The sequence below is a fragment of the Cheilinus undulatus genome, linkage group 10 (assembly GCF_018320785.1).
Source record: "Cheilinus undulatus linkage group 10, ASM1832078v1, whole genome shotgun sequence".
In the NCBI taxonomy this organism is placed as follows: domain Eukaryota; kingdom Metazoa; phylum Chordata; class Actinopteri; order Labriformes; family Labridae; genus Cheilinus; species Cheilinus undulatus.
The window spans coordinates 20,786,762-20,805,765 of record NC_054874.1 but is presented as its reverse complement, the minus strand read 5'-3'; the positions used below and the strand labels follow the sequence as shown (position 1 = coordinate 20,805,765).

General features: G+C 39.0%; 2 protein-coding genes across 3 annotated transcripts; one reads left to right on the top strand and one right to left on the bottom strand.

Annotated features, from left to right (window-relative positions):
- Positions 1-1,416: 1,416 nt before the first annotated feature.
- Positions 1,417-7,497, top strand: rab9b (RAB9B, member RAS oncogene family). The gene is made up of 2 exons (XM_041797283.1): positions 1,417-1,485; positions 2,388-7,497. The coding sequence occupies exon 2, from the start codon at positions 2,445-2,447 to the stop codon at positions 3,054-3,056; it is 612 nt and encodes a 203-aa protein (XP_041653217.1). The 5' UTR covers positions 1,417-1,485; positions 2,388-2,444; the 3' UTR covers positions 3,057-7,497.
- Positions 7,179-18,320, bottom strand: plp1a (proteolipid protein 1a). 2 transcript variants are annotated; one of them, XM_041797280.1, is made up of 7 exons: positions 18,165-18,320; positions 13,245-13,431; positions 12,951-13,107; positions 12,426-12,594; positions 9,860-9,933; positions 9,695-9,760; positions 7,179-7,817 (listed from the first exon to the last, which is right to left on the bottom strand). In XM_041797280.1, the coding sequence occupies exons 1-7, from the start codon at positions 18,310-18,312 to the stop codon at positions 7,653-7,655; spliced, it is 966 nt and encodes a 321-aa protein (XP_041653214.1). In that variant the 5' UTR covers positions 18,313-18,320; the 3' UTR covers positions 7,179-7,652. The 2 variants fall into 2 exon arrangements, with proteins under 2 accessions (XP_041653214.1, XP_041653215.1); XM_041797281.1 differs by lacking the exon at positions 7,179-7,817 and adding an exon at positions 7,979-9,313.
- Positions 18,321-19,004: the final 684 nt, after the last annotated feature.

Here is a 19,004-nt window from a genome sequence, read left to right as displayed (position 1 = left end):
TTTAAAAAGATTATTGTCAATTGGTAAATACATTTTTAGGCCTGGTCTAAGTTCTAAGTAAGTTGGTCTAAGCTATTTTATGTACAGTGCTTAACAAATTTATTAGACCACCTGTCATAAAAACTAGAAAACATAAATATTATAAATATATACATAAAAAATGTTTAAAGGGTTAGGGTTATATTTTAGCATTAAAAATATCATTTGGGTTAAAGAGCTTCTACATATTGGTGTAATAACCATTGCAGAAACATAATCAATGATTTTGGTAATTACCAATGCTGTTAATTTAGGGTAGCTGTGGCATAAACGTTACTTTGGGAGGTGGTCTAATAAATTTGTTAAGCACTAATATATGTTATAGTTATACTGCAAATGACTTTATACTTTTAGAATTAAATGTAGAAGTAAAAGTAATAACAATGTTGGAATATTGTAATCTAAACTTCCGAGTTGTGTAATAGTGGATAAATAAATAGAGCCACATACTGTAGTTATTATTCTTACTACCAGAAGGCCAAATTGTTACAACTTGTGAAATACTCTCTGTAAGTTTCTGGTTATTTTATTTTTTTAACCTGCATATCTAGGTTATCATACAAATGCATTTAATGACACAACATTTTTAAAGACAGTTAGAGCTAATAATATCTCTAATTTTTCCTAACATAATAGTCATCAAAAATGATTATAGACGTTTCTGTTTTCTGTGTTTTCATGGCAGATTGTTTCACACTTTCCTCTTTTTTTCACAATTTATAAATATTTGAAATTCACAGAATTTTTTTTCCAGTTTTCTGCATATATAAATGAGGCTTACTATAAATCACCAGGTGACAAGACCAACGTAGCACAACTCTGCTGCAACGACATCTTAATTGAGGAAATAATCTGCAAAGTCTATTTAAATGTTGTGAATTAAAAACAAAAACATTCTCAAAAACATTGTTAAATATTTTCTTTTTATGCTGATTAGGTTAAGAAAATAACGATAGGCCTAAAGGGCAGCAAAATGTGCCATGTAATTAAATCAAAGAAAAACAAAACTAGGCTATTTCTTTATTTAAAAAATAAGGGGATATTTTAAAATGTTGTGAGTTTAATTTCGTCATTTTCCTTTATAATGTACAAGTGATTTAGGTAAGTTTGCAAGAGGGGTTCCCCACTAACTTATGTGGTCCAATGCCAAACTTTGAACCCCTGGTCCAGGCCAGTATCTGCTTTACCAGGTTCGGAATCTTAAAACACCAGCACACCTTTGTATTTCTCATGATGAGTAAGCACCTCCAAGAGCACAGAAGTAAATAAGTAGCTTACTGTAACTACACTTTGTTGACATAATTTGCTGGGCGGACTTTAGGACCTCGTTCTGCTGGGTGGTGTGCACGTGCAGACCCTTTGTCGGACGCGCACGTCACGACACTCAATCTCAGTCAGATGTAGGGGAGCAAGGCAGACCACGGCAAATAAACTGTAAGGAACAGGGTAAGTATTTAAATAGTTTTATTCCACATTTACGAGATACACCCACCAATGAAAATATGACCACTTCGAAACATTTTCTATCTTTTAAAGCTTGCAATGGTTTTAATCAGAACTGTTTAGAGTCACCTATGCACCGAGGCTAACGGTTAGCATGACCAGGATGGAATGTCAACAAGCCGTCACACTAGCCGGCTAGCTTGCTAGTTGGCTGGGAGGCTTGCTAAGCCGCTAGTTTTACTGTGTTACTGTCCGTTGCTCTCGAGATTTTTTAAGAGGTCTGTCTGAACCTGTTTCGGTTCCTGGTTAATTTCTGCCTCACAGCTCTTTTCAAACAGTTTCATATATACCGTCAACGAGGCAGCTGAAGTAATGTTTTTAGCCTCAAGCCACAGTTGACAACAAGCTGGTGCATGTTTGTGGTCTGCGCAGGTGCAGTGGTCGTTTCCAGAGCGGCTCATGACTCGCCTCTATTATTGTGGTGACTACTGCACTTTGTTTGTTATATCTGGTGTAACACCAGTGTTTGCATTATGCTGTATTTTGATGGCGTTCGCTCAGTAAAACACATATAATGACGTATTATGGTGCTCTGCAGTAAACAAACGGCTGTTGTCAGCAAACTCAGAGTTTCATCCAGAGACCTTTGGCAGACATCTCGGTCCTTTGTGTCCCAGGAACTAGTCAACCATTAAACCTCTCTCATCAAGTGTCATAAAGGTTCATATGAGGATGGACACAAATGTTGCTGGGACTCTCAATAAGCATTTAAATCCACCCTACAAAGTGGTTTGGGTACAAGATGTTTTTTTGTCTCAGTACTCTGGTTTCCTGTTGCCCAATGGTGATTTGCATTTCCCCAATGATTGTGCAGTGAGCATTTGTGTGTCTCTTCCTCTTTTTAGGTTAAATAGACCCTGGTCTGCCACCTGGTAAGGAGGCCTTGCTGGGTGGGTGGAAATATGATGAGCGGGAAGAGCCTTCTGCTTAAGGTGATCCTGCTGGGGGATGGTGGTGTTGGAAAGTCCTCCCTTATGAACCGGTACGTCACAGACCGCTTTGACTCGCAGTCTTTCCATACCATTGGTGTGGAGTTCCTGAACCGGGATCTGGAGGTAGACGGGCGCCTGGTCACTCTTCAGATCTGGGACACAGCCGGTCAGGAGCGCTTCAAGTCCCTACGTACGCCCTTCTACCGAGGCGCTGACTGCTGCCTACTCACATTTGCTGTGAACGACCTGCAGAGCTTCCAAAACCTGGGCTGCTGGAAGAAGGAGTTCATGTTTTACTCGGATGTTAAAGACCCTGAGCGGTTCCCTTTTGTGGTACTTGGCAATAAAGTCGACATGGAGCAGAGGGAGGTGGGGTCGGATGAGGCACGGGCGTGGTGTGAAGAGAACGGATGCTACCCTTACTTTGAGACCAGTGCTAAGGATGACACTAATGTCACAGCTGCATTTGAGGCAGCTGTACGGGAGGTTCTGGCTGCTGAGGACAATATTGACCATGCACTTCTGAGCAGTACTATTGATCTTCACGGCAACCGCAAAACTACTCGTACATCTTGCTGCTGATTTGTCAGGTGTAACTCTGCCTTCTCTTAATCTCTCTGGCGTAATCTTGCACATGGCAGTTTTCAGGGCCAGTCAGATATTATTTATGGTACACATTCTGTAGGTACAAGGTAAAGATAATGTGGATGAAGATACGGCTGCTCCAAGGAGGGCTGTGTCAAGGATACAGCTGATATCTACTTTGTTGAATAATCGCTCTTACCACGGTACAGGCACACTGTAACAGGCACACTCATCCTTTGTACTCCATCTGCTTTCAGTAGTGTTGCACAAAACCTTTTTTACACAGCTTCAGCTTTGTCTGCTTTTGCAGGAGTTCTATCAAATCATATTTTAGAGCATTTATGTGATTGAAATGTATTAAATTTTATAGAACACACCTTAACAAATAGCACACTTTACATTCTGGCACAGCAGATTACACTCGGTTTCCTTAACTGTCTGAATGAAGAGATTTTTCCAGGTTTTAAAGCCACTTTGTGTACAGTATCACATTTTCAAGTTATCTGATATATGACCAGAAGTGGAGAGTTAATGTATTTTCTGGTCCCAGAGGGTGTCTGTGAGTGACAGCGTTACCAATCCTGGCAGATTGGAGGCTTTAGGAACTCCTGGCATCAGTAAGATGACCAGTATGCTTACGGTACGAACTAGTCATATGATTTAAAGGGAGAGGGCATTGTTTGTTTGGGATAGAAAAGGGAAAAAGCTCTAATTTTGCTGCTCTGACTATATGCATTGGTACAAACTATTGGGATGACTGTAGTTTATTATTCTCACTGCAGTGTGGCAGAAGATGTCAGGTGTGCAATTTAGGCATTATAGGATCAATTTAATTTCAAATAATTTGTCTGTTGCTCTGTTTTCTAAGGAGTTTTTCTAAAGTAAAAAAATACTGATTTTGAAATTCTTGTTGAAAAGGTGATTTTCATTTTTATGTGAAGCACACATTTTATCATTCATCTTGCTTTATTTTCTCTGACAGAGTGTAACATTGATTGTTAGAACAAGGGCTGATTTAAGTCTGTTTTCCATTTTAAGAAGGGTTTTTAATGCTTTGAATTAACAGTAATTTTCTTAATTGTCATGCATGTCCTGTCATCATGTCTGCCTTGTTGATTGTGTAGCAGGCCTTAACATTCCAGCCCTTTTACTTTTCTTACATGCGTCTTGTGCTGTCAGTCTGCTCACTCTTGGTCTCAGCTGAATATGAAATAGTCTGAGTACAAAGATTAGGCTGCTAGGACTACTAATGCGTGCATCACCTCTCCTCTCTGCTTACACAGTATTGAACAAAACATACAACTGAGTATTCTTAAAACGTAACAATGTTTGCTTGTTTCAGCATGATGGTACTTTTCTTGTTTCAGTGTTTTTTTTCATTTAACATCACAATATATTACTGTTATCAGCCAGGGGGAATTGTTGTTTGCCAGAGTGGTTTGAGAACAATTCCTGAAATTCAATGATTCAAACTGAGGCAAAAATATTAAAAAAACATTCATGTTGGTTATTGGCTAGCTGCTGGACTTGTATTTGTGATAGTATTTATTCAAACATCAATGCCTGTTTCAAAAATAAGTTCATTCAAATTCTGAATGCACAATTTTGCTAACTGTGGGCTGTGTTCTCACACCCTTAATATGGTGGAGTTAGTTTTTTCTCTTAGCTAGAGCTCATATTATTTTTGAGGGGTCTTGCTGCAGACAGTACATCTCAGACAACCACTCCCACAGACCGTTCACCTGAGGCATCATATATTAGAAAGGAAGTGCTGTTATTTGACGGTACGATGTATTTCCAGTTGTTAGATTGTTTTTTAAATTCAACTTTATTCATTAACAAATCCTGGCAGTTAAACTCATGAAATAACCATATTGCAAAGATTACAGATTAATTTAATATGGGATTTAGTATGGGGTGGCATGCTTTATCTTAGCAGGCTCTAGCTTTAGCTAAAGCCAACATAGCTATTTTAGCTACATAATTAACATAACTACATAAGTCAATGTAGTTAGTCAAGTTAGCTTTAGCAGTGTAAGCTTTAGCAACTGTAGCTAAAGCTTACGTAGATAACGTACCTGAATACCTTACATAGCTGCTTTGTGAGCTTAGCTTTAGCTAGCTAGCTACATCGTGTTCGACCAAATTAGCTTAAGCAACATGAGCGTTAGCAAATATAGCTAAAGCTAACTTAACTACATGGCTAAAGTAGCTGCTCTGTGTGCTTAACTTTAGCTGCATTAGCTAAATAGCTTAGACAGCTATGTAGCTACATAGCGTATGCAGTTTAAAGAGCTAAGTAAGCTACTCTTGCTGCATTATGCTGTCATGGAGAATGAGCTTTTTTCCTGTAAGTAGGCTGTTTACTCGGCTTTTATAAATATTTTGAAATCCAGTTTTTGCAGAGCAGTTATTAACTTAACCTTTGGTAATCTGACTTTTTTTTTTTTTAAGTTTAAGCGTGTATTTCCGTTCTGAGATGTATGGCGTCTCAGATGAATGGTCTGCAGCCAGACTTTTCTTGGGCTGCTTTTGGAGCTTAGCTTTAGCTATGTAGGTAGGTTAGCTATGTATCTATGTTATCTTTAGCTAAATTAGCTTAAGCAACATGAGCTTTAACAAACATAGCTTAAGCCAACTTTGCTTGTAGATAACAAACATAGCTTACATAGTTGCTTTGTAAGGTTAGCTTTAGCTACCTTATCTACAGAGCTTACGTTTCTACAGAGCTACATAAGCCATGCGTACTTCATTAGAATGTTTTCATGGAGGATGTACTTTTTCCTGTCAGCAGACTGTGTACTCTGCTTAATGAAACGTTTTGTAATTCAGTTTTTACACGTCAGGTTTTCAACTCCTAACACTTAGCTTAAACTGAAGTTTTATCAGATTTTATTTCATAAGATTTAGCATATATTTCTGATCTTAAATATATACAGTGTCTCAGGTGAACGGTCCAGAAGAGTGGCCATCAGAGATGTAAGGTCTGTAGCCAGTCTTGTACTTTGCCTTTAAAATCTAAGTCACTATTTACACAGACAAATGGAAAGATAACAGGAGCATCACTGTGAAAGGTACTGAAATCAGATACAGTCATATTTACTTTTAACTTGATTCTTTGGTTTAATTTAGGCTTCCATTAAATAGGTCCGATTACTGTCAAGGTTTACTCTGTGGTTTGAGTAATGGAATCCGTACAACTGTGAACATGTGAAGCATTTTTACGAAATCAAGCAGGGGATCAACATTAATTTAATCTTAAAATGAGGGCTGTTAGTTTGTCAGTGTTAATCATATTCTTTTTTTCTTTTTTTTTTTTTTTGCACCATTTCAGTTTTATCTTGTTCAGATAATGTAGCTCACCAGACTGTTTACCTTGAACCTAACTTACCTGTGATGAATCTTAGGATACTGGTAGCATAACCTTGCAGTATGTTGCTTACATGATGCAGTCTTATGATCACTGCAACCCAGTTTATTGTCAGTATTTTTTTTTTAATGTTGCTGTAATATTTATGAATGTAAAAACATTTCTTTGGGCTATCCATAATAATGGCTTCTGTACATTGCAAAGGGCATTGCTTTTATAATGATGTTTCACTCTCAGTGCTCAAACTCATGAGTGTGATTAAAGCTGTGTGAAAGTTAGACTGTTCATCCTGATTATACGTTGATTTAATGGACAAATCCTCTTTTTTGCACTACGGAGGATAAGACTGGGTGTGCCAACATGCTGGCAAAGTGGTAAATACTCTCCAGTGCTTGGCTACAAATAAAACATGCAACAAACCAAACAGCGACTCTCATCTTGTCTGTGGTGCTCACACTTTGAGAACTCATGAAAGTGTGTGGCTTTATATTGACTTTAATTGTTGGCGTAGCAATTGACAACTAAAGCTCTAAAACTATTTTTAAAACTAAAATAGGTCACTCAAACTCATCAGCTCTCCAACTGTCTACAGTTATTTTCACAATCAGGAAAAGTTTTCAGTGTTTGCATTGGAGAAATGAAGCATGACTAATCCTGAGCAAGATCCCAAAAATGCAAAACTCTTGAATTTCATCACATAAAAGACCTTCAGCGTCTTTGAATGAACAAGTATGTGTGGGAGCCCAAGAGACAGTGAACACTGTTTATTTCTTCTTCATTAAAAATGATACTGAGCATGCACTGCACACTGTGAAATTAGAACTAGGCAGGAAAAAAAAAATCACACTTTTGTTCTTTGAACCTGCCTCTAAAGCTACATATTTGAAATCTAAATTTTGAAATTTAAGAGAAAAAACAGAAAGGAAAAATTTTATAGCCAATATGTAAATGCAGAACACCATATGAAATATGATGGATATACTGACATGTAATGGCTTGCTACAAAAAAGCATTTTTCAACCTGCGCTGTACCATTTCATAACTAAAAATATAACACACTAACCATTAGTTAAATAATAGTGTCCTAAATTAGGGTCAAAATGTATCTACTAAGATTTACCAACATATTAAATCAATTTTACAAAGCTGGACAATTCTGACGACCTATCCAGTCATGATGGCCTTTGCAGCAAAGAGCTCCTGCAGTAACACTGGAGGCTCTGTCAGGAGGTGTCAGACATGTTTGCAGGGTATGGAGAGCACAGTGTCCCTCCTCTGTCTCTCTGCAGCCTCCCATACAGGTCATAGCCTCTCCTTTCCTCTTTCGCCCTTTTCCTCAGCTTCCTCAGGTACACCTGGTTCAAAGCCAAGTGCAGGGAACAGTGCACCTGTGGACACCGGAGGAGAGAATACAAAACACCTTACAAAATACCTTGGCCCCTGGATGTGGCAGGAAGCCAAGGCTGGAGCGCCAGTTAAGCACCGACACCGTTAGTTTCTGTACCTTCACAGACTACAAACCAATGTTTTCAGAGGCACTGTGACCAAATATTTTACAGAATCTTTTTATTATCAAACTTTACCAACACAAAAATAATCACCAAATCTACCTATCGCAGCTTGATAAAGCTTCAACCAAATAGAAGAATCTAATTATAACATTGCTAAGGGCTTCAGTTAGTAACACCCAAAGTGAAAAATAGTAAATCAGCTAAATAAAAGAGGTGTTATACAATAACTACAACAAAATTCCTATAGAATGAGAGAAAAACAAAGCAGTCATCTCTCTTTAAAAGTACCTCAACCATGCATAAAAAGCAGGGGACACATCTTACAATGTGTTTTAGGCTACATATAAGGCCACTTGGTAAGTTAGCACCTAGTGCTTTTGCAATCTCAAAATTATGAGAAACAATTTCAGACCTTCTTCGATCAGACTTCACTAATATCTCCCTTTTTGGAAAGAAACTTCAAAATCTATCAAAATTCCCTCCGTCCCCTCACTGAATCTTTCCTTTCATTATCCAGAGAGAGGTAGAGGTCTTGTAGAAGCATTTGGATGGTGTTGTGTGTGGTTGCTGTCCCAGAAGACCCTCATTGAGGCTTTGGCTGGGTCTAACCCCCTCTTTGTCCTGAGGACCCTCTCCCTTGACATGTAATATAACCCTTGGCAGAGACTCGTTGTGCAGGTGGCCCCCACAGCTGGCTCCCTATTGGCTAGCTTTTCAAAAACAGGCCTGACTCCATTGTTTTGGCTTTTTCTCCAGTCCGTGAGAAAAGTCCTGAGGTCAGCGTGAGACTGCAAATGCATGCTTGTCTGCCACCATGACAACCAGATGTGAGGGGTGGTAGCTATGGTAACCTAAAATCCCTATTCCCTAGAACAGCTGCATTTAAGCTACATGTGTTGCAGTAACATAGATGGTTATTTCCTAAAATGTTAATGAATTAGCTTAGTGTTATTTGGAGGTTAACTTAAGCGAAAGGGAATTTCGGACTCTAATGTGGACAAATAAAAAGAGCAATAACTTACAAATATTTTGGTCATGAGGGTATGAAAATAATAAGTAAGACTTGCTGCATGTAAAATCAGCAGACAAACCTCAGATACATAAAATACAGTAAAAGAAAACACTAAAACTGTTCCCATAAGAAAAGTAAAAATACAAAGACAAGATTTTTAAGAGTCCATGTCAACAGGTGGCTCTGTAGTGATGATTTAGAAAGAGAGATTTGTTGTTGTCCTTATAGATCCCCATGTTGGTGGTGAAGTAGACACAGAGCAGACAAGAAGCAGGCGAGCCTAACACCGTGCACTTATCCCCTTTCTCCCCAGATACCGCAGAACAGCAAAGTTATAGGTGGTTGACACAGTGTAGGTGAGCTATGGAGAGACATAGAGAGACAGAGTCAGAACAGAAGTGAAAAGAAGAAAAATGACACCACAGATAGGAAAAAATATGATGAAGCGCTTATGACATTAATTTGATAGCAGATATCATCCATATAACAGCTTCTGTAATGGAGCATGCAAAGTATAATGGGTGTGCCATTTGGCTGGCTGGAAAACCACCAGACATTACAGCATTATTATGATGTTTGTGTCAGCTGAGAATGAGGAACAGAGAGCAATAGTACAAAAGTCATCAGTCATGGAGGCCTGGGATGCCTCAGCGCCTACACTTTGAGCGTCACTAAGTCACATGAGCCATAAAACCATTGTTGGTGCAGTCAAATTGGCCCCAGCTGAAGCATAATCACTCACCAGAGCTAGGAGAGTGATGCCTGCGCCGGCGAAGGCAGCAATGTAGAGGTCATAAGTCATTTGATACTGATGGGAAGAGATTTGCATTAATAGAGACAACATGTGTGTTTTTTGTTTTTTTTTTCAGGCACAAACATGACAGCCAAGTATGAAGTAGTTTCTTACCTCTCTGGTCTTGCAAATAGTGGACAGAGTAATTCCACAAGCTTTCCCTGGTACTGCATTCCATGGCAGGAGACCTGATGAAAATCACATCTCCATTTAATTTAATCTCTTACATCCACAGAAAACTAACTTGGATTGGTCTGCTCATTTTGTCCCCACTGTCTGTAAATCCCATTAGATAACCAGAAACAAGGAACCTGCTGGTAAATTCCTAATATTGTATGTCATAGCATCAGTATTTTAGCATGGTACTGTGAGCATATTAGCATATCAGCATTTTGTACTTCTTTTGTTCGACCAGTCTTATTTACTTTTGAACTAAAACAGCCATCAGTCACTACAGCTACATTTTTTTTCACATTCCAATTGAATTTATTCTGATTCGAGATTTACAATTCTCTGTTTACATGGACGCCAAAAGATGCAACCGATTCAGATATAATTCCTCCTCGCCTTTTGTTGTAGATAAACCGCCAGCACTTGTTCGTTTGTTTAAACTCCTGCTCGAGCATAGTTGATTGTTCTACTATTTCGTGTCTGTACCTTATACTATCTGATCAACAATCCTGAGTTCTTAAAGTTTCAAGTAAAAAAAAGGTTATCTCAGCAACAGATCAGTTTTGTTTTCCTCCCGCCATGTTTCTGTCTGTTCCATCTGTGGGACAGACATGCACAGTAAGACAAAAATCACCCCAGACAAGGAGAGATGATCAGATTGAGTGTTTTCATGGACGCTGATCCAAATGACTATCGGCATAAACCACCCCTCTCGATCGGAATGAAATTTCTTTCCGAATGAGTTGAATCTGAGGATTTTATTCCAAATGAAGTGTTTATATGAAGCAATTTTACTCAGCTCAGGCACTTATTTCGATTGCAAGTGGTCCATGTAAACATAGATAGTGACAGAGTAGGAGTGCTTCATAAGCAGCTCCTCATGTCCTTTTTGGAAAATAGGAAAACTGCAGAAAAGAGCTAAGAGTGAATCCTCGACACATGTGACACAAGCAAGTGTAAGTGGCAAAACAATTTATAAACATTCCTATTGCAGAATTGTAACCATTCATGAGCGGTCTGTGTAAACAAAAAAATTGATTTACTTTTGAAACGGGCTGTATTTTTTATTGTGTTGAAATGGACAAAAAACAAGGAGGGAGGGAGATTTATGAGGTGCTTAGAGTGTCCTAGAGGGAGATTTCTTGATTTTTCACTCTTTTCTCATTCATAAAACTTGCTAGCTCGTTTTTTTCAAAGGGGAGGTGTATTTATATCATTTGTGGTTTGCAAGTTATGCTCTGACTTGTGCTAACACAGAGGCAACATCTACTTTTCACCATCAAATGCTCATTTATACACAGCACCAGGGTGGGAAATTAGCACCCACCACCAGCCAAATGCAGGCACTTTTGATCAGTGTCGGCTGAATTTACTGAAATTACTAGCCAGTTGGGCAGGTAAATAAAAGTAGCCTAATACAGAGTGAAAAAAGCCTAAAGTGAACCACTTTTTCAGAGTTTTTCCTACTGACTTTATGAGCAAAGTCAAGCAGACCTGCATGCTCAGTGACCAAAAACCTCCTCCTCACTGTGTCAGAGATGCTGTCAAATGTTTACAGGCCATTATATGCTGGGATGAAAGTAGTTCTCCAACGCAACAGGTGCATCTGCTAAAGGTGTGTTTGAACTGATGTATTGCTTGTTGCAAGTTAAAGAAAGCCTTAGTTTGGGCGAGAGACTGCAGAAATTGTCCACAAAATTCTAGATTTTAGCGAGTGAAGAGACAGTCATAATGCAGAAATTTACAGTAATCCTATATGAATACAGGATAAATTGGTCAAAAAATGAGGTTAAAAATGAGCGACAGTTTGGATCATTTATGTACCAACTCATTCTCATCAAATAGCCCATAACTTGAACACTGATTATTATATTATACCTCATTAAATAATGCTGCTTTTTAAAATAAATTATCTGGTAAAACATGGTAGATTTTTGGATTCAGAAGCCACAGTGGTAGGTAGACAAATTCCAACCCTTAAAAGCACCATACTTCAGTGTTTCCTGTGTTCAAATAGAAAGATAATTATCATTTTTTTAACAATGGGAAATTCACAGTGCTGAGAATTAAATATTTAATGGATAAAGTATGTGAGCATATGATGCAAAGTGATATCAGACACTTGGTGTAACTTGTTCTTTAACATAATACAGTGCGCATAAAAAAGCTTAGATCTGTGTCTTACTGATAACATGAAATGTTTTGTTTTCAATCATGTATGACTTAATTTTCTATTTAGCTTATCCTAATTAAAACCTGACTTTAAAATCAGGGAATTTTCTTCCCTTTTAAACACATATTTAAAGGAGAGAACAGTCTTCAAGTTGGGTTACATTTTATGAAATATTGGAGATTGACAAACTTCCAATAATGACCACAGATCACTGTTTTGGTGGTGGTGGTGGTGGTGGTGGTGGTGGTGGTGGTGGGGGGGGGGGGGTACACAAAGGAAAGGCTGTTTTAAAGACCACTGAAGACTTTTATGTTGATATGACTAAATGTCTTTTACCATATTGCCTTGCATCCACACAGAGCTGGTTGATACTGGCTGGGGTCTCAGTCAGAACATCAATAGTGTGACAGGTGGCATCCATGTTGTAAAAAAAGTGCACAGGCAGGGCTGAGAAGGCGAACACCAACAGCCACAGCACAGCTAGCACATATGTCATCACTATAAACTGTAAGAAGGGGGAGCAGAAGAAACATTTGAGCACATCATCATTATAAACTAAGACACATAAGTAATTTAGGAGAGTGTTTTTATGAGCAGCAATTCACTAAGTGACCACTTCTACTTTTTTCCCCTGATTAGCTTTACTTATTATCTCACTCTCTGTTCTCCTCCTCATCTTCCAACCACTCAGCTTGTTCCCCATCCGCTCAAACATGCACAGTATGCTTATCTTTGCATGTCCCCAGAGGTTTTTAGCAGCTTTAAGATTTTCGGCTCAGCACCCACCAGGGAGTGATATGTGTATTAATCCCATCCAATCTCTCCAATCCCCTTTACTTGTCCCACTCTGGGCCCTCTCACCGAGGAGCTGAGGCAGCGGCCACACATGGTGCTCCTGAACTCTCCAAAGGTTTGCTTGGCAGCGCTCGTGGTGTAGAAGCCCTCAGCCAACAGGATGATGCAGTAGACGAAGAAAAAGGTGGCCAAACCATAGATGACATACTGGAAATACTGAATGCTAAAGCACAAAACAGGGAAAATTCAGGGTTATGAAGAACCAAAATCCTCTGAAAAATAAGCTAAAGCTCAAGAGCGTCCACGGCAAGGTTAAAAAGATGTCACTCTTATGATATAAACACTCAATTTAATTCTCACATGTAGGCAAGCGTGATGTAGTCCTGAAGGTTGCGGGCAAAGTAAGTCTCGATGAGTCTCTCTGTCTCTGTGAGTGCCTGGTGAGTACAACCGCAGAACAGGGCAATGCCAGAGAAACACAGCAGCGTGGCGACCAGGGAGCAGTATGGCACCCCACCCAAACAGCGCATACAGCAGTCATAGCAACCTGTTTGAGGACACAGAACCATGAAAGTCAAAGCACACAAAGAGCTGATGTATTACGACAGACACCTCAGCAGAGGTGCTCTGTTTTTAGTAAATAATGAGAAGCAGAAAGGGTAAGTTGCTTTCTTATTACAAAGGAAATCTGTCATCATATTTTTCACTATAAATATGCATGGACATGTGATACCAGGAGTAAAAAGGTTATTTAACTGTATATATACAACTCTGGATTGGAAACTATATAGACAGCTTTGAAGAAAACGCAAAAGCACTCTCTTTTTCATTTTGCTTCTGAATTGTGTTTGGTGCTCGGAAATAGGGTATGACTAAAGCATATTTTCATTATTCAAAAATATAAATGTTTTTCTTGGCCCACAAAGAGTGATACATTCCGAGAACAGCTTCTCAGAGCTCAAGCGGGAGTTTTCAAAAGCCTTGTTTAGTCCAAAAGAAGTTGTCCAAAACCGAAAAAGATTGAGCAAAAATAATATGAAAGACATCAGGCAGCTAATCCTCACACTGGAGAAGCTCGAATCAGCCAAATAATTCCCAAAACTATTAGATAACTCAGTATTACTCAAGATTATTTATCCCAATCTATTTACCAACAAATTGGTCTAAAGTAAACCTAGTTACTTATTATGTTGGATTTTTTGCAGGACTCACTGCCATAGTTTTGTTAAGCAGTTTGAATGAAGTGCACTGTGAGTGGCACATTATCTGAGATATCTGGAGCATCATTTTTATGTATGAATTATGAAATGTCACATGAAATTCCAGTGAATTAGCAAAAGAAATCAGCAGAGTAGAACTACTGCACACATTTTTACTAGAGCTGCACAACAAATCAAAACTTTATAATTGCTGCAATATGATAAAGTAGCAAAATTCTGAATTTATGTCAATACATAAATTGTTGTGCAAACCGCTTCTTCACTCAGCATGTTCACATTTTGAAAGGCTTCCATTCTGTCTTCATGCAGCAAGAGAAACTAAAGCTAGCTAAAAGCTACCCTCAAAGTAACTGTTAGATTTTAGTGTTTAAAAATGCTCATTTTCAATCATAGTAATGACAAAATTGTTGCAAACAGCTATTGCTAAAGCTAGTAATTATTCTATGAATTTATGGCTGTGTCCAAAATCACTCCCTATTCACTATATAGTGAATAGGGAGTTGGGTGTGTGTTGTACAGACACAGCCAATATATTACACTTATATCATTGTCAGAAAAACAATCCATCAATCAATATTCGTAATGAGCCAAGTCATAACCTATATTATCTGAAGACACTACAAGAGGACAAGTCTAGGGTAAAGATGAGTACCGAAAACCAGTACAAAAATGGCACCGGTACCAACACATCCAATACCTAATGAATTACAACACAGATATCGATACTTCATTTTGATACCCTGCCACACAAATGACACCCCCTCCCACCCAGTAAGGCAAGAAACACATTATGATATTTGTGTGATTTATAGGGTTGTTCCAATTCCGATATACATCCGATACTGCTAAAATTGCAGGTATTGGTATCAGCGAGTTCACAGTTTATGCACCAATCCAAAACCGTTTGGTTTAGCTTTATATTTTGCTTTGTTTAGCCACGCTAACTGTTAGCGCTATAAACGGAAATCAATTCTTCTTTGCTGCTGGAAACCACGTCATGCATGGGCTACCGTTTTAGAGCGGCGAAGAAGAAACAAATGACCCAGCAGCAAAGAATGGTGGCTGCGTGACAGTTTTTCTCTGAATGTGATCGTTAAAATGCATTCCAGGAGGGCACTGTTGTACACGACAAGAAGTGACACGGTTTATCAGAAGTTAAATAACTTTTGAACCATAAATCGTTGCCTCTTACCTGTTTGTCCTCTTGAAGCTAGCCATTGTGCTTTCCCATTGACACTACTGATGCCTTTGAATCCCTTGTGGCAGCATTTTCATCAAGCCTGGAGCTTGTGTGACTTTTGGGGACTTTAATTGTTAGATCTACACCAGTAAACATGAAATTGAATGTCTTTGTTAATCTATTTTAATCGAATTACGATCTTTGATTACTGCGAGCCTGAATGCTAACGTGAATGCTAACTACCATATTATGTACTCTTTGTGAGGGTCTGTCAGTCAGTTACAGGCTATTCCATAATCACATCATGATGCCCAGATAGAGCATATATAGAGAGAGATAGAGCAAGCCTGTGTTGCAGCCCCTTGTATTATAGTTATTTTAATATTTAGCAGTAAAACTCAATAATCAGCAGAAAAACAACAGTAGGGTCACTGAGATGCTGTACATTATGGTTCTATTTGCTGAGTCAAATATAGGTCTAAAATAATTTGCTAGTCTGCACTCAGTCCAGAAAGTTCACACTGGTAGTGGATCAGTACTCGGTATCGGTCAATTCCCAACACCTTGGTATCGGAATCATATCAGGAAGGAAAAGTGGTATCGGAACATCCCTAGTGATTTGTGTGTTAAGATACACTGGTTTCCTTATCTCATGTTCGACTGGCATCTTATGCAGATGTTTCTGCAAATTATTTATGATACCCAGACAGCTTTTATTCTCTCTGCTTACTTTCAACACGGCACCGGCACCGTTAGAAAAGTGTTGATTTAGCACTGGTATCAGAAAAACCCAAACAATACCCAGCCCTAGTCTAGGCTGTACTTCTTAAAAAACTCCCGACTCATGTTGACCTGCCATAATGAAGCTGTGTATGGGCTGTGAAGGGAAAAGGGACATGAAAAAGAAAGATATCTGACATAAAGAAAAAGGGGAGATAAAGAAATAAAAGGGGGATGCAGAAAGAGAAAAAGGAGATGCAGAGAGGAATAAAAAGGGAGATGCAGAAATAGATAATTGAGATGCAGCAAGAGAGAAGAGGGAGATGAAGAAATACAGAACAAAGACATGCAGAAAAGGAAAAAATGGAAATGCAAAAACAGGAGAGGGAGATGCAGAGAGAGAGACAAAGGGGACAGGCAGAAAGGGAGAAGAAGGAGGTGCATAAACAGAGAAGATGGAGATGTAGAGGAAAAGAAAAGGGATGCAAAAAGAGAAAAATGAGATGCTGAAAAAGGAGGTGCAGAAAGTAAGAAGAGGGAGATGTAGAAATAGGGAAGTAGAAGATGCTGAAAGACAGAAGAGGAAGACTAGTTGTAGAATTAGGTTGCACATTGCATTTTGTCCTCATTTAGAATGGGCTTCAGAGACTAAAAGTCTAGTTTAATAAATTGTGATTGCTTGATTTAACTTTGATTTCCCATATTCAAGCCAATAGTGATTAACTGCATTTTTTAAAAATAAATTCTTGTGTTTTCATATGTGAGTATCTTGCAAAGAGAAAAGCATCCACAATAACACTTCATCCAATATACCTCAGGCCTATTTTTTTAAACAGCTACAAAAAGAAAAGTTCTCAGGATGCTTCTTTGTCACCTTAGATTCTGCTGCAGCTGCAAACACGTTTACTCCCTCAGTAAAGCAGTGCATTTTTAAAAAAAGATGGTCATTTGCTGCTTGAATGGATGCCAAGGGCCAAGGGCATGGGGATGTGTCTGCCCTGACCCCTGCTCGCACCCTGCCTCCATTCAGCACCCAGCATGCAGGGTGTGAGAAAAAGGGGGAGGATGGAGAGAAGAGAGAGTGAAAGAAAAAGAGAGAGGCTGCTTTTGTGACCGCAGAGACAACGGTCTTTGTCCCACAGCAACATGGGGGGACAAGGGCCACCAGTGTCAGCAAACAAAGACCAGAGGTACCTCTTCTCCTTACTCAAACACACACACACACACACACACTAACTTGGAGACTTCCTTGTGGGGAGACTCAGGAATGAGAAAGTGACAGTGTCTGTGCTGGAAGAGGATGGAGAGGCAAATCTAGAAACAAACGGTTCAACTGTGTGAATGTGTGCCATTACACACTTTCATACATGCGTCCACACACACTTAAACACAATGGAAGTAGACAGACTGTGGTTGGTACCATTACAGTAAACACAGATGGCAGGAGGGGCAAATAGATGGTTCTTTAATTAAACACATTTACATGGCTGTGTATCTAGGAGGGAGACGGACAAACTGTGCTCACAATCCTATTCACACACCATAACTAACTCCTCAGAGGTTAGGAAATTTGAACTGATAAAGCATGAAATTAATCGACATACGTCTTATAAGCAAACTAATTATTAGAAGTGGTACAATGTAGCAATTTATGGTGCAAATAGTGAAAATAAGCTTATATTTTACCCGACGTTTAGCACAGAAAGAACAACCTTTTTTAATTCGCGCGCCTTTAGACACACCTGGTACCATTTAGCTAATTAATGACATCACCAGACTAAGCTAACAGCTGCGGAAACCAAGCTGCCCGCAGTTTCCTCGCTTTAAAACTACATATAGGCCTCACTCTGGTGAAAAAAAGCAAAGCTGAGGCCAAGTTCGACTCTTTAAAAATTGAGAAAGATTGCGACAGAAAGCAAATGCGACAAGGCTGCTCTGAAAGCAGTCCTGCCATCTGAAGCATGAAATAAATCTCATAATATCAGTGGAGCATCAGCCGGTGAGTAGCCGACCTCTAAAGTGACAAAAAACGTATTAAGTTCTGATGCCCTCTTACAGTCCCATTCAGATCAGCGCGCTATCACATGAAATAAAATGCAGATTCGATTAAATAAAGTATCCTAATAAAAAGTAAATATTCTTTTGACTGGAGTTTCTTACCCATGTCTGGAAGGATGAGTTCAGGACCCGTTGGTAGCTTGCTGCTGCTGCTGCCTGCTCTGCAGCTGGTCTGATGATGATATGCACAACTTGTCTTCGGCCCCCGTATATCAATCTCAACTCGCTTTCTGTTCCGACAACAATGCATAGAGCCGCTGCTGGCTGCAAGTGCAATCTTAAAGAAACAATGTCGCTTTTCAATGAACTTCAAGGCGGAGAATAATGAAGAGGTCAAGGTTCTTCACGCTTGCAGAAATTTCTTTAGTTCATTGTTGACGCACATTTGCATTATCAGAGAGCAACTTGTTTTGCAAATAGAGAAGATTTTTTTGTGAATATTTTCTTGTTTGAGTTGACCATCAAACTGCTGAGCATGCAGTTCTTGGTTCAGCAAGGCCTTTTTCTATTTTTAATGACAACTCCATGATATAACAAAAGGAAACAATGCAGGAGATCGTTGGTAACAATGAATGCAGTTAGTCTATGGTCTGTGAAGGTAAAATATATCAGCCCAGCCAACATGCTTACCACTCAGGAATCTGTTGCTTCATCAGTTTAACTGCAGTGATTACAAAAAATGCCATCAAAATTCTGGGGCTGTATTCACAGTTTCCCAAGTCTAAAGAGTTGCTCCTGGTGACAAAATTCTTAGAATCCTGAGTTTTTCTAAGAATTTTACTTTAGAGCTAAGACTAGATCAAAGATGAGTTTAGTCAGCAACACTGTAACATTTAACCATTTCATTGCAAAATGGCTATACAGCAGGGGTCATCAAGTACATTTGCACAAGGGCCAGACTTTCAAATAAAGAAAAATCAAATCAATATTTTGGTCTGATTA